Consider the following 13,867-nt stretch of genomic DNA (forward strand, 5'->3'; position numbering starts at 1 on the left):
GTCAGATGGACACCTACGACCCTGTTACAGTGATGGCGGCTTGTTTTTCCATTGAGCAAAGCGGCCATCTGGTGTCCCAGAGGTCTCTTATTTCATCTGCTAACTTTTTCTTTTGTGCTAGAGTCATGGAGAGGGCACTATACTTTTATCATGCAATACAGAGGATATTTGCTTTACTTAAACCGTAAAGTTGCCTCAAAATACTCTTGACTATTAAACATTTTCTTAATGTTCACCTAATTCACATATTAGCCAAATTGATTGGGGAGTTAAACCTATTCTTCTGAGAAGGCTTTCCAGTAGATGCTGTTAGAACATGGATTGAGAAATTTGCTCCCATTCAGACACAAGAGTATCAATGAAGTCTATATCTTGGTCTATATCTTCACTCGCGCTGGTGTTTTTACCCTGGTCACTCATCCTCACGGCATGTGTTGCTTTCTTTGGGCAGCTCTGACACATTGCTCTCGCAGAAGTGACCTTCATCATGTACAGGCTGGCATTCAATTACAGATTTGTCAGTGGCCTGCACAGCCGAGTGGGTTAGTGTCCTTGAGAACCCACCTCTGCTCTGTTCTCCATTTGATTGCCTATTCATGATGTGTCCCAATGGCCCTGTTGGCAGGGAGACTAACGCTGCCTCTCGGCTCACAGATTACGCTTGATCCCAGGAACGTGCGGTTTTGCTACTGATGTGCTGAGTAATTGCCATCATATAGTATTAGTTTATACCATTAGTGAGCTTGAAAAGACTGTTCTGTATAGTGAATGGTATAATCTGTATAACTGCATCTAATTATGATGAATATAAACAAATTTACTCATCGGCTTCCAGCATGTTGGCATTAGCTTATTCATCCTGATAGTGGATAATTCCATCTGCTAGTGGAAAGGGTTTTTACGTTGGGGATTGTCTGAGCTTTAGTAACCATTCAGCTTGGTTGTTTGTGTCTCATAAAAGGAGGGAGCCACACCGCTGAGAGCTCCTCTTTGAGTCGACTCATTCATGGTTTGTAGTGGTTTAGTCGGTTCTGTAATGTTTGATATCAGTGTTTTATGTGGAACCAGCATTGAGTGAATATGATCAGATGATTTAATTAGATGTGACAGAAGATGTTGAATAGTGTTACTTAAAGGGCTAGTTCACACAAAAATGCTTAATTCTTCCATCATTTACTTACCCTCATGTCGTTCCAAACCTGTATAATTTTCTTTAATTTGTGAAACACAAAAAGAGATACTTTGTAGAATGTTTTATTTATTATTATTATTTTTTACCAAGCACTGTATGAAGAAAAGAGAGAAAAATATCAGTATTTAAAAAATAAATAAAAAAATCTTTATTTTTTTTATTGTTGTATCTTATATGACCCCCATATTTGTACATATAGGCCTAGGTAACTATAGGCTATTGATTGTGCCTGATATGGATGGTTTTGCTGCTAATGTGCTGAGTAATTATATAAAAAGTATACACCACATATATGTATATTTATGGATTAAATGCCACAAAACTATAATTTTGAGATGTACTACTTCAGCAATCATTCTATCAAGATCATTGGTATCAAGATAATTTTTAACCTGTAAATATTTAATGTAATTAGATTTTCTTCTGTATAAATGTTGCATTTTCCTACAATTAATAATTTATTAATTCCCTCATTTGAAAAGGATGCTGCCAGATTCCTTGATTTCCTGGTAAGACTATTATAAGTAAAACAGACTGGGAAAGCATTTTATTTAGTTCCATGCTTTTTCCTTATATTTCAAAGTAAAAGGGCTGCATAAATAATGATTTGGATGATTTCTCAACACAATCTCCTCTGTGCTCAGCAAAAAATAGGGAATGTGAGCTTGAAGTATATGGATGTTTGGTTTGAACACCTCAGCATATGAATATACACACACTGACAGTATTAATCTACAGAGAAAGCTTCCGTCTTCCTTTGATAAACTGACCAGCCCATGTTTCTCTTCCCCTACATATGATCTCAAAAAGGGTTGGGTGGCATGTTGACCTTGAAAATAGAGAGAGCTATGCAGGTCATAATTTCTCTCACTGACCAGGAGCAGACAAACTGAAAAAAAAAAAACATTACAGTTTAAACGTGTTCTTGATGCAATGACTGTGTAGAAAAAGGTAAGTCATAGTCGTGGTAGTAGCAAAAATTGTACAAAACATTGTTCTGTAGTAATTTATGTCAAACAAATTTTATTTTCTTCTTTGAAGGTTCTCTGAACCGTAACAGCTAAGAGCTCAACCGATGATATAAAACACAAATATCTGCCCCATTCGGATCACCAAGGGCCCATATAATGCAGTGTAAATGTGTAGTGTGAGTGATTGGTGTGTTTATATGCGCTGAAAGGGTCATGTGTCTTTGTTGTGCCTTTGGGAGTGAAAGCAGACACAAGTGGATTAAAGGGTGAGCTGGTACTGGGGTCCAGCACCTTTAATCCTCATGTTCCCTGCCTGCCATACAGTCATTTGCAGTAGTCTGTTTTACGCCCTTCTTTGAGCTACATGACTGCAGTTTTTTACAAATGGTTCTTTATAGTGGAAAAAGGTTATTTACATTATTAAAGTGTTCTGCACACTAAGAAAATAATGTTATTTTAATAACTGTTTACTGAAATGTTCTTTGGGGAACCAAAATGGTTCTTCTGTGACATAAAATTGAAAAACCACTTTTCGAGCCTTTCGAGTACGAATTACACATTACCATATAATGTGTAATTCGTACAATATATAGCTGTGTAAAACATGACATTTGATTCAGTTGCAAGGCTACTATAACAATAAATATTAAACAGTAACAAAACAGCGTCAACAGCGCACTGCGGGCGAATTATCATATTGGACCAATGGACGTCATGGCGCGAGTTCAGACATGGTGCGTTTCCTCACGGAGCAGTCTTGATAAAGCAATATTAAAATTATACAACTCAGTGAAAAGTGTTTGAATTCGGCACAGATTCTGCTACAAACCCCAAATGTCTCTGCTTATACAAGTTTAAAATTATCTGAAATAATTCTAACAATAATTCTAGAGTTACTACTATAAAAGCACTAATTATATTAATCATGATATTTTGGGAAATTTGGTATTCATACAGTAACATATTTATATAATATATTTTTATGTTGTTAATATAGTCATATTTGTTTCATTGCATGTGTTTGGGGAGTAAGTGAATATAATTTAATATTGCTATGATACTACCCTTACGAAAATGTACTACTATAGTTACTATAGTTAAACCATGGTAACCACAAATTAAACACGATTAACCATAGCTGTTGTGTCATCAAGTTTGCTGATGACACAACAGTGGTAGGTCTCATCAGCAACAACGATGAAACGCACTACAGAGAGGAAGTGGCACAGCTGGTTGAATGGTGTGGCATTAACAATCTGTCCCTCAATGTGGAGAAGAGAAAGGAGGTTGTGATGGACTTCAGGAGAAACTCCGTTGACCACCCCCACTGACCATCGACAGCTCGACTGTGGAGAGAGTCAGCAGCTCTAAATTCCTGGGGGTGCACATCACAGAGGATCTCACCTGGACCACCAACACCATGTCACTCTCCAAAAAGGCACAACAGTGCCTACACTTTATCCGTCGGCTGAAAAGAGCAAGTCTCCCTCCATCCATCATCACCACATTCTACAGAGGCACCATTGAGAGTGTGCTGACCAGCTGCATCACTGTCTGGTACGGGAACTGCAGTGCTGCTGACCGCAAGACTCTCCAGCGGACAGTGAACACAGCTGCAAAGATCATCGATGCCCCTCTCCCCTCCATCCTGGAAATTTTCCTTACACGATGCTCCAGCAAAACCAACAGCATCGTGAAGGACTCCACCCATCCCTCCCACAGTCTCTTCCAGCTCCTACCATCAGGAAGACGGTACCGGAGCATCAGAGCCCACTCCGCCAGACTGCTCAACAGCTTTTTCCCCCAGGCTGTGAGAGCCCTGAACGCAAACCACCCCGCCCCCCTCTGAAACCCCATGCAAACCCCTACCTCCTGAAACATGGATCACCCCCCCAACCTTACCACACCAAAGAAAAAACTGTATGGAACTTAAATTTTTTATTTTTTTTAATTTATTATATTTTTATTTTTTGTGCAATTCAAGTGTGCTACACACAGGTGAGTGGGCCTGTACAAACCACCTGTAGTAACACACTCTCCTCTATGTGCACTATGGACACTTTACACTATGGACACTTACACTTAACACTATGTGCACTATGGACACTTTACACTATGGACACTTACACTTAACACTATGTGCACTATGGACACTTACACACACTGCTGCGTGTACACAATACCACAAAAGACTCAGCAATACATGTATGTTTACATGCTCATGCACTACAAATCATCCTGCACTGTTCCCCAACCAGCTGCTTGACTGAAAATGCCTCTCTTTGCACATGTACAGTATTTGTGAAGCATTCGTATAGTTTGTATTTTTTATCTTCTATTTTTTAGTTTGTATAGGGTAAATATTTATGTGAAGCATTCGTATAGTTTGTATTTTTTTTCTTTTATTTTTTAGTTTGTATAGGGTAAATATTTATGTATAGTATACTTATAGTTAAAATCTGTCAGTAGGTTAGTTGTGTACAGGTTTATAGTGTTTTTTACTTCATTGTTGTATGTCTGTATTTATGTAGCACTGTGGTGCTGCAAGGCACGACATTTCGTTCCACTGTATGTCCCCACATGTAGCGGAATGACAATAAAGCTCAACTTGAACTTGAACTTGAACTTATCCATGGTATTTGTAGTAAAAATGCCAAGTTCTTTCATGAAACTCTAGATGGTGGAGGCTGATGGATTCTTAACATAACTGATTATATTCACAGCATTAAACGACTTGGCACAAGCTTATTGGTACATGTTGCATACACAGCCAATGAGCTTACTGCTTTATATTTAAATGGCTGGTTTTCACTTGAGCATTTTGCAGCGCGCTTTCAGAGTTCCTCTGAAACCCTCCATCTTCCCCAGCTTCACCTGTATAGATTTGCTATGGGTTATTTTATATGCTATTTGTGCTGCAGCAGTGTGTCTGAAACACTCACAGCACCATATCGCTGTATGAATTGGCAGTAGCAAGTTCCTGCACTTGTTTGCAGCATCAGTAGCAATAATCTAAAACTACAGCAATAACCAACAGCAGCAGAAATTCAGCGGCAGTGTAGTAGATCTATTCCGCCAAAACCAAGTACATTAACATTGTCAGATCCATTACCATGCTAAAATCTTCTGAGAGTTGTCATAATTGAAATGGTAATCAATGCCCCAAAAAACATAGTTACTACTACTATAATAAAACCATAGTTCATTTTCGTAAGGGTAAGGCAGTTCCTTTTTAGTTTTTTATTTTAGTTTAGACCACTGTTTTTCATCACAAATAACATAAGCTTTATAGAAACCATAGTTCATTTTAATCATAGTTCTGAGAAGTCATGCATGGTTTTGGATGCAAAGCTCTATGAATATAGAGGCGGATACACTACACTTTTGTTCCATTGATTTCCATTCCTGAAAACGCAAGCTCATGCAAATTTAGCTGAAGTTTACGTTTGGTGAACTCTGACCTACGAATTCATATCATGAGAAGATATGACCAAGATGGATGTGTCGCATTCTGACCTCTTAAATGAATAAAGAGAAAGCAAACTATAAATCTGCAGGTTTGCAGCATTGCAGTAAAGTGGAGTGGATTGACTATTTCTTACATTTTGGATGTATTTTATATTGAATTATGTTTTAAAAAAAGACACACAGAGTAAAGTCACCGTTATTTCTATAGGCTTTCTATAATACAGATTGTGTCAAAGTGGCTTCACAGACATAAGAGTGTGATGCCATATTATAGTGTCTGCAGAAATTTCATGTGCTCAAAATCTAGTGTGACCATACCACGGCATATTATTGTTAAAAGTATAGATACTATAGACTAACTATGGTTTATTTTTAAGTGGGCAAATGGTTTATTTTTAAGTGGGCAAATGCAAAGTAGAATCATGGACTATAGAGCCTGGACATTTGTGAATTATGGTGATTTATTGTTGAATGTGGTTTTTGAATGAGTTTAAATATGTAATATTACTGGTAACTGCTCTTACTTGTGAAATACAATAATTTGCCATTGTTATTGGTTTCTGTCCTTACATTTTTCATTTTATAGGCCCTCACTCCTGTCACTCCTGGGGGAAGTCATGGCCTAATGGTTAGTGGGAGGGAGGGAGGGGGGGGGGGGGGGGGGGGTGAATGTCCAGCGCTCTCTCCACCCTCAATGCCACGACTGAGGTGCCCTTGAGCAAGGCACCGAACCCCCAACTGCTCCCCGGGTGCCGCAGCATAAATGGCTGCCACTGCTCTGGGTGTGTGTGTGTGTTCACTGCTGTGTGTGTGCACGTTGGATGGGTTAAATGCAGAGCACGAATTCTGAGTATGGGTCACTTCACTTCACAAATCAGGTGCTGGTGCCACCATATGTAGAATATATAAAATATGTAAGTCTAGAGCCCTGCAGTGAGGTAATAAGGAGGAAGTAGGTTAGATAATATGTATAAATCACGAGAACTACTGTAACAATAAGTAAGGCAGGAAAGAAGGAAAGTTTTCCAAGTCTAATTCAAAGGATCAGAGAGCGCATACAATTACAAGTGGATCTCAGTGGGAAAAAATAAACTGTTAGATAAAGTATGTAGAGGCTATAAAAAGAAGCTGTCTAAATATAGCTATATTGCTAGTTAACAGACTAAGTGAAGTGTTAATTATGTGAGATTCAAGTGTGCAATGTGCAATTTTGATCATGCAACATTTTTATAACAGTATATACGCTCCCAACCATGCAAAAGTGTTACAATATGACAATTAGCCCATTCTAATGAGGCTAAACGTGGGGCTCCCTGACCCACATTTACGGCTTGCTGAAATGCTCTTTGTGAACCTGGTCATGTGCAGATTGCAGTGAGTTTATAAGTATGCATGCACCCTGTTGGTCTCTCATTAAAGTTAAGCTGCTCTCTTTGTGGTACTTTGCGATCTTCTGCACTCACAATAGTAGAGCGGATTTCAGGGCCCAGGCCCGTGACTGTAGGGTGCAAGCTTTACTTTAGGAAAGGAGTAATTTGATTAAATCTGCACTGTTTCAGTCCAAAACCTGTGTGAGCTAAATCAAATAAAGTGGATTAACTCTTCCACTGGATAAAGCTGATTAAACTGGTAAACAAAACCACAGTTGCATATAAGTTTGGTAGAAAGTTGAGAAACGGTTGCTATTTTGTTTTTAACATACTGAATGCTATCCTTAATGTTCAGTTGCATTTATAGTTTTGGAATGTCTGCAATTTTCTGTCAATGCGGATCAAAACGCATATGCAAGTCAAATTAATCAAATTAATGTGTCCTTTCTGAATAAAAATACTAATTTCTTACTTTAAAATTCTTACTGACCCCAAACTTTTAAGTCCAATCAGTTCTTCACAAGTCAACCACAAGACATTAATTTTGTCATGTTAAACTTTAAATGAATGAGAACTGTCACTTTGTAATGTATACTTGGGTATACTGACATTCTGATGTGCTTTAGCGGTACTTCAGTGTTATAAAAATAGTAGTGTTTTTTAGTATGTTGTAAGGAAGGAAAGACAGAGAGCACTGTTTTTGTAACCTTCTTTTTCTTACATTTTAATGTTACTGAATCACTTAGTTTTCCATACAGTGTCTCCGTGGTGGAGAATGCACCGTCAGCAGGTCCTTTGATCCCGGAGGTGATTTTCCCCTTCATTGAGGCGCTGAAGCCATGCTAACTCTAATAGAGGAGAGAGTGCTCAATGGCTGTGGTGGAGCTAGCTGAAGAAAATCCATTCCACCAATATATTTTCTGCTGAGGCAGGTAGAATGACCTTTAGCGTTCCGATAGGTCACCCACAGGCATGTGACGTGCTTGTGCATTGATTGCTAAAACTCTGGTTCCTCTATTGTAAAAGCCATCCAAGTGTGAATTAGCTGAGATCAATGAGGTGTGTGGATAAGCCTCTTGTCATCTCATTATGTGCTTGGCCGTTCCTTTTAAGTAATAATTACCTGAGAACTTTCAGAAGTCCAGCGTTTGGGAAACTATCCAAGTCTTAACAACAAATGTTTGTTAAATAGGACAATGAGCTGTTTGACACCTCACTTTGAGTATAGTTTTTAGGGACAAATGCAGCAAACGTGCACTTAAATCTGCTCATTTTTGGTGTGTTGTTGTTAGAGCTGTAGTGCTTCTGAGGATGCAGATTCAAGTTTGGCCAGCTAGAGCTCCTTAATTTAATTTAATTTAATTTAATTTAATTTAATTTAATTTAATTTAATTTAATTTTATTTTATTTTATTTTATTTTATTTTATTTTATTTTATTTTATTTTATTTTATTTTATTTTATTTTATTTTATTTTATTTTATTTTATTTTATTTTATTTTATTTTATTTTATTTTATTTTATTTTATTTTATTTTTAGACTGTGCTGAATATGTGTGTGTTTTTTGTGTCCAGGTGCCCACGGAGTGAGAGAGGAGCCCCAGTTTGTGACGGCCCGTGCAGGAGAGAGTGTTGTTTTGGGATGTGACGTGAGCCACCCCCTAAACGGCCAGCAGACTCCCTATGTGGTGGAGTGGTTCAAATTCGGTGTGCCTATCCCCTTCTTCATCAACTTCCGTTTCTATCCTCCTCATGTGGACCCTGAGTATGCCGGTAAGTGCCAGCATCTTTGTAATGTTTAGAGTTTAATTCCAATTAATTATTACGTACAGTAAAGAATTAATTGTATGTCAGCTAAGTGTAGAAACTACATTTTGCACTTCCAATAGTAAGGTATAGTCTGACACAATGTTGCTATTGTTAACTAAAACTATTAAAAATCACTTTCGATAATTTAAATAAAGCTGAAATAAAATATATATGTAAATATTATTAAGTTAAGCTTAAAAAAATCTGAAAAGTTTAAGTTCTAAAATTACTAAAGCTATCCTGCTATACACACTAAGCTAAGCTATATATACGTAACAAAATTAATGATACCTTAAATGCAATTAAAATTGAAAGAATATAAATATAAATAAAAGCTATAATACTTTATAATACTACAATAGTGTACAAATAATTCTAAAATAACACTGGTCTGAGACCACTTTCCATTGTGCATTATTTTCTAATTAAGGATTTTTTTTTTATAACAAATTATATTACTAGCATCCCACTTTGAATAAAAAGTTACATTGAAAAATTACGATGAATTTCAGAATGTCTTTCAGTTTATTTCCACTTGGAAATCAGATTTTGAATGATAGATTTTCAGACTTTTGGATCCCTTATAATTCGATGAACCAGCATAAACCGGCCTAAACCAGGATGGAAATTCACAGTGGGCTTTGCAGCAGGAATAGTATGTGAATTTGGATTGAGCCCAGAATCTTAATTACCGCAGATCTGCTGTTGGCCGTCTGGGTGAAAAATCACCTATTGTCAGCACTTCTCAAAGCACACACTCTCCACGACACAGGGCGCAGAGCTGCGTGAGACACATCCATCTTTGATTGTTTGAGATTATTTGATCACTCAACTGCCATGTCACACCTTATTAAATTGGAAACTTCTGTTGCTTTCTACATCGAGAGAGCTCTGTTCCAAAACCTGTTTAACTGCAGCTCTGTCTGTGGCCTACATAGGCAGCTACGTTCTAAGGGAGCATTCTGATTGCGCTGGAATCGCATTAGTTTAATGATATGGAACGCTGTTTATGGACAGAAACACAAAACGCTCCTTACATTAGTGCACAGGAGACTCAACTCGCAGCAAGCTAACAATATATGCACTCTAACTAACATTAAAACACATAACAAGTGCAAATATTGAGAAAAATAGTTATGTTAAACTTATTATATAAACTTATAAACTTATATTTAAAAATATACATTTTATTATTTAAAAAACCATGTATGTTGTAATAATGTTTGATATAAAAAAGAATACATTTTTCAATAAATTTTTTTTTTATTTTTTATTTTTAACATTTAAAAATGGAATGAACATGTATAATTAAAAATGCATTGCAAAAACAAATATTGGGTAAAATACTTTGCATATTTAAAATATATAAATTATATATATATATATAATATATATATATATTAGGGATGCTCCAATCGATCTGCCGGAGATCGGTATCGGCCGATAATCACATTTTAGGACTCGATCGGTACTCATACCAGCCGATCTCACGTACCGATCGCAATTACGTATATGATGCGTGGGGACATATGCTGCATGTCATCACCAGTGTGGAAATGCTATTATGTTTTGCATGATGATATGATGAATGGATCAGATTCAGTGAGGTTAGAGCTGATCTGCGCATCACTGCACATGTCTGCGGCGCGCAGGCTTTACGGCTCCACAGGCACCGGAGCTGATCGCGGCCGCTCTATGAAAATTTATTTATAAAACACAATATCTTCTTCTTTTCACAAATGAAATTGTCTGCCTAATGAAAAAAAAAAAAATGTTAATATTGCATAATTTATGATTTATTTTAAATATAAAAATAATCAGAATGCATTTTTTTATTACCCGACCCGCGGTTTATCTGCAGTGCCCGTGGATAACCGTGATCAAACTACTACGTTTTGTTCTTTCAGTAGTTTAAATGTTTCTATTTCTTTTTTCCTCTTCAGTCATAAATTGGACAGTATTAAACCTTATGAGTTACATCAGCCTTCTCCATATTGGTGTTTAAATGTTTCAATTTACTTTGTCCTCTCTCTCTATATATATATTAGCCTACAGATGAATAATGCTAAAAGTAGATCAGAAACGTCTTGTTACATATGGTTTGAGTCGTAGGATATAGATAGATAAATAGATAGAAAGAAGAATAACTATATTTGCAGCATTGTTTTTTTTCTTCTGTAGTGAAAGCTAATCTATAATTTGCCTATCGTGTTTCTGTTGTTGTTAAAATAACCGCAGCAGCTCTTGAACTTGGCGCCGGCGTGCATCAGAGAGAGAAAGCGCACGGAGCTGAAAGGGCTTGAATAAAAGTGTGTTTAGCTTTAGATAAAAATACAAGGATATAGCGCTGAAAGATATTTACCATAAACGACCCTGAGCGCTTGTTGTGTGATCCACTCCGCTGTTTTGATGTGCTGCTCACTTGAAATGGTGCTGCTGTATAGAAGTATTCAAGGATAAAAGACTTGAGTTGCTTTTAAAATATTCACAAGTCTTTTTCCTCGAGTCGAGTAAAGTCTGGAGTCATTTCAGTTCAGGTCAAGTCTGGAGGCTATAAAAATGCGACTCGAGTCCCGAGCCCATCTTTGCCTTGAGTTGCATCAAACACATTTTGTTTGCATTTATTTTTGTCTTATATTAAGTATCCTGATATACATAATGTTATGCATAAACACCATTTTAAAGGAATGTTAAAATGTTTACTGTATAAGGAATAATTTTTGTGATTATTGATATAACATTATTAGCCTACATATGTATAAAGCTTGAAGCATCAGAATCGGCATCAGTATCGACCGATCACCATGACAAGAAATCGGTACTCAGTATCGGCTGCAAAATTCCTGAATGGAGCATCCCTAATATATATACTGTATATATTTATATACTTTTTTGTATCACTTTTTTGTAACACTTTTAGAAATAAAAAATAAATCAATATATATTTATAATTTGCCCTCTGTTTAGCTGCAAATATTATAACTGTTCCTAGATTGTTATGTGTCTAATGAACAGCTTTCATGTCAAGAGCGCAATTATGATGCCTTCACATGACGTCTAGTTAGGTAGCTCACTAGGTTTTGGAACAGTGCTACTATGGTGGCTTATCATATGTGGGGTTTTAATTGAACTGTTCCCTCTCTGAATGAGAGGCTGAAGCTCTAAAGAAGGCCAGGAAAGAACTTGTGCTTCACATCTTTATATTGCAATTTCTCATAAATCCATAAAATAAATAATTGATTTTATTAAGGGAGAGGAAGGGGGAAGTGAATTAACTATCATTCTACTGTTTAGTTGTGGCCTCATTGCATTTTAAATTAGATATGAGATCTAATGTTCAGTTCCAGGCTTCCATCGGTGTGACTGTATATCATTGTCTCCTGTGGGTACTATAGCGTCGCAATGGCAGCTCATTTCGTATTGTTCCTTTACGCCATGAGGCTTTAGTCTCACAGTTTGGCTGGACCCGCACACAATTACCATTGAACTCCAAAAGGCTATTACTGTAACTCACAATACAATTTTCTGCTGCAGAAATTCCCAAACTCTCTCCCTGTTGGCTACTGCCAGAGCTCCGGGTCTGATTCCTCCACCAATTTAGCGTATTAGAGTCCTCATTGTCTTGCAGACGGACAATCTATGCGGCAATCATTGCAGCAGTTTAGATGTGATTTACACAGGCTCTTCTAAAGTGATTCTTAGCTAGAGGCAGATTGTATTCATTCAGGACGGGCCTGTTTATGAGCCCCTAAAACGAAGTGCACAAATCCATCCCCAGTCATTGCTGGCAAGAGGCCTGCAGGAGCATTTTGGTAATTAAGCGCCTAACGAGTTTGCTTAATGAACGGCCCTGTGCGCTCAGAACGTAGAGTGCTGTGAATAAAATGTGATCTTCTGAGGTGAGCCCTCACAAACCTCTACTGGTGTGAAGCTCGTATATATTCACCACTATTCAAAAGTTTGGGATTAGTATTTATTTGATCAAAATGTAGTAAAAACAGTAATATAGTGAAATTATTAATTTTTTTAATTGTTTTAAAAAAAAATCCTGTGATGGCAAAGCTGAATTGTCAGCATCATTGCAGTCTTCAGTGTCACGTGATCCTTCAGAAATCATTCTAATATGCTGATTTGCTGCTAAAGAAACATATTTTATTATTATCGATGCTGATAACGTTCTTATCAATGTTGCTTAATATTATTGTGGAAACAGTGAAAGATAAATAGAAAGTTCAAAAGAACAGCATTTATTTGAAATAGATATTTTTTGTGACATTATAAATATCTTCACTGTCACTTTTGATCAGTTTAAAGGGGTCATGAACTCAGAAACCAAAATTCCCTTTATATTTTGACAGTTTCAGAACTCAACACTTTATAGTTAGTCTAAAAACAGCTTAAATAGAAGGCAGTCTGCCAAAATGATAGCTTTTGGAATGTTCTACTTTATGATGTAATAGTGTGGCTAAACACCGCTTCCGCAGAAGAAGATCAACGCCTGCTTCTACATCACTGCCTGTTTAGCTCCGCCCACTTATTTGCGCATGTAATGTTTACGAGAGTGGCGAACATGCAGGTCTGCGCAACTAAATGATAAAGTTGGCTCTGAAGGCAACAAGACTGTGCAGTGCCAAGTTGTGGAAAAACAGTGTTTGCATTGCTTTCCTTCTGATCCCAACATTAGGAAAGAGTAGATGAACTTTATTTTTAATGAAGCTCTAGACCGTGTCAGCAAGAACTCGGTCCTTTGTTCACAAACAAGACAGATGCAGGATTTTCAAAAAGATTGAAACTAAAAGACGATGCTGTGCCGACTATATTGAATCAGACAGTAATGTCGCAACACAAGTTTGAGTAACTGTTTTCATTATGTGGTCACTATTGCTTAGTCTTTTCTTACAGATTGCTTGATATGTATTGAGTTATTTATGAATTTTTGACCTAAATCACAGTGGCGACAATTACAAAATTACTAAAACGGCACTGTTGTGATGTAAATAGACCCTGTTTTTATCCAGAGATATGTTTTTTTGTATTGGGTAAAGTAGTCATTAGGTA

At 37.0% G+C, this 13,867-nt stretch overlaps 1 protein-coding gene across 1 annotated transcript in view; it reads left to right on the forward strand.

Moving 5' to 3' along the window:
* LOC306851038 (protein turtle homolog B-like) overlaps positions 1-13,867 on the forward strand; it is a 63,691-nt gene that overhangs the window by 7,180 nt on the left and 42,644 nt on the right. The window contains exon 2 of the mRNA XM_079387083.1: positions 8,576-8,777. Coding sequence (XP_079243209.1) covers positions 8,576-8,777 — 202 coding nt within the window. The remainder of the gene's footprint in view (positions 1-8,575; positions 8,778-13,867) is intronic.

The sequence above is a fragment of the Barbus barbus genome (assembly GCF_936440315.1).
Source record: "Barbus barbus genome assembly, chromosome: 31".
NCBI lineage: Eukaryota > Metazoa > Chordata > Actinopteri > Cypriniformes > Cyprinidae > Barbus > Barbus barbus.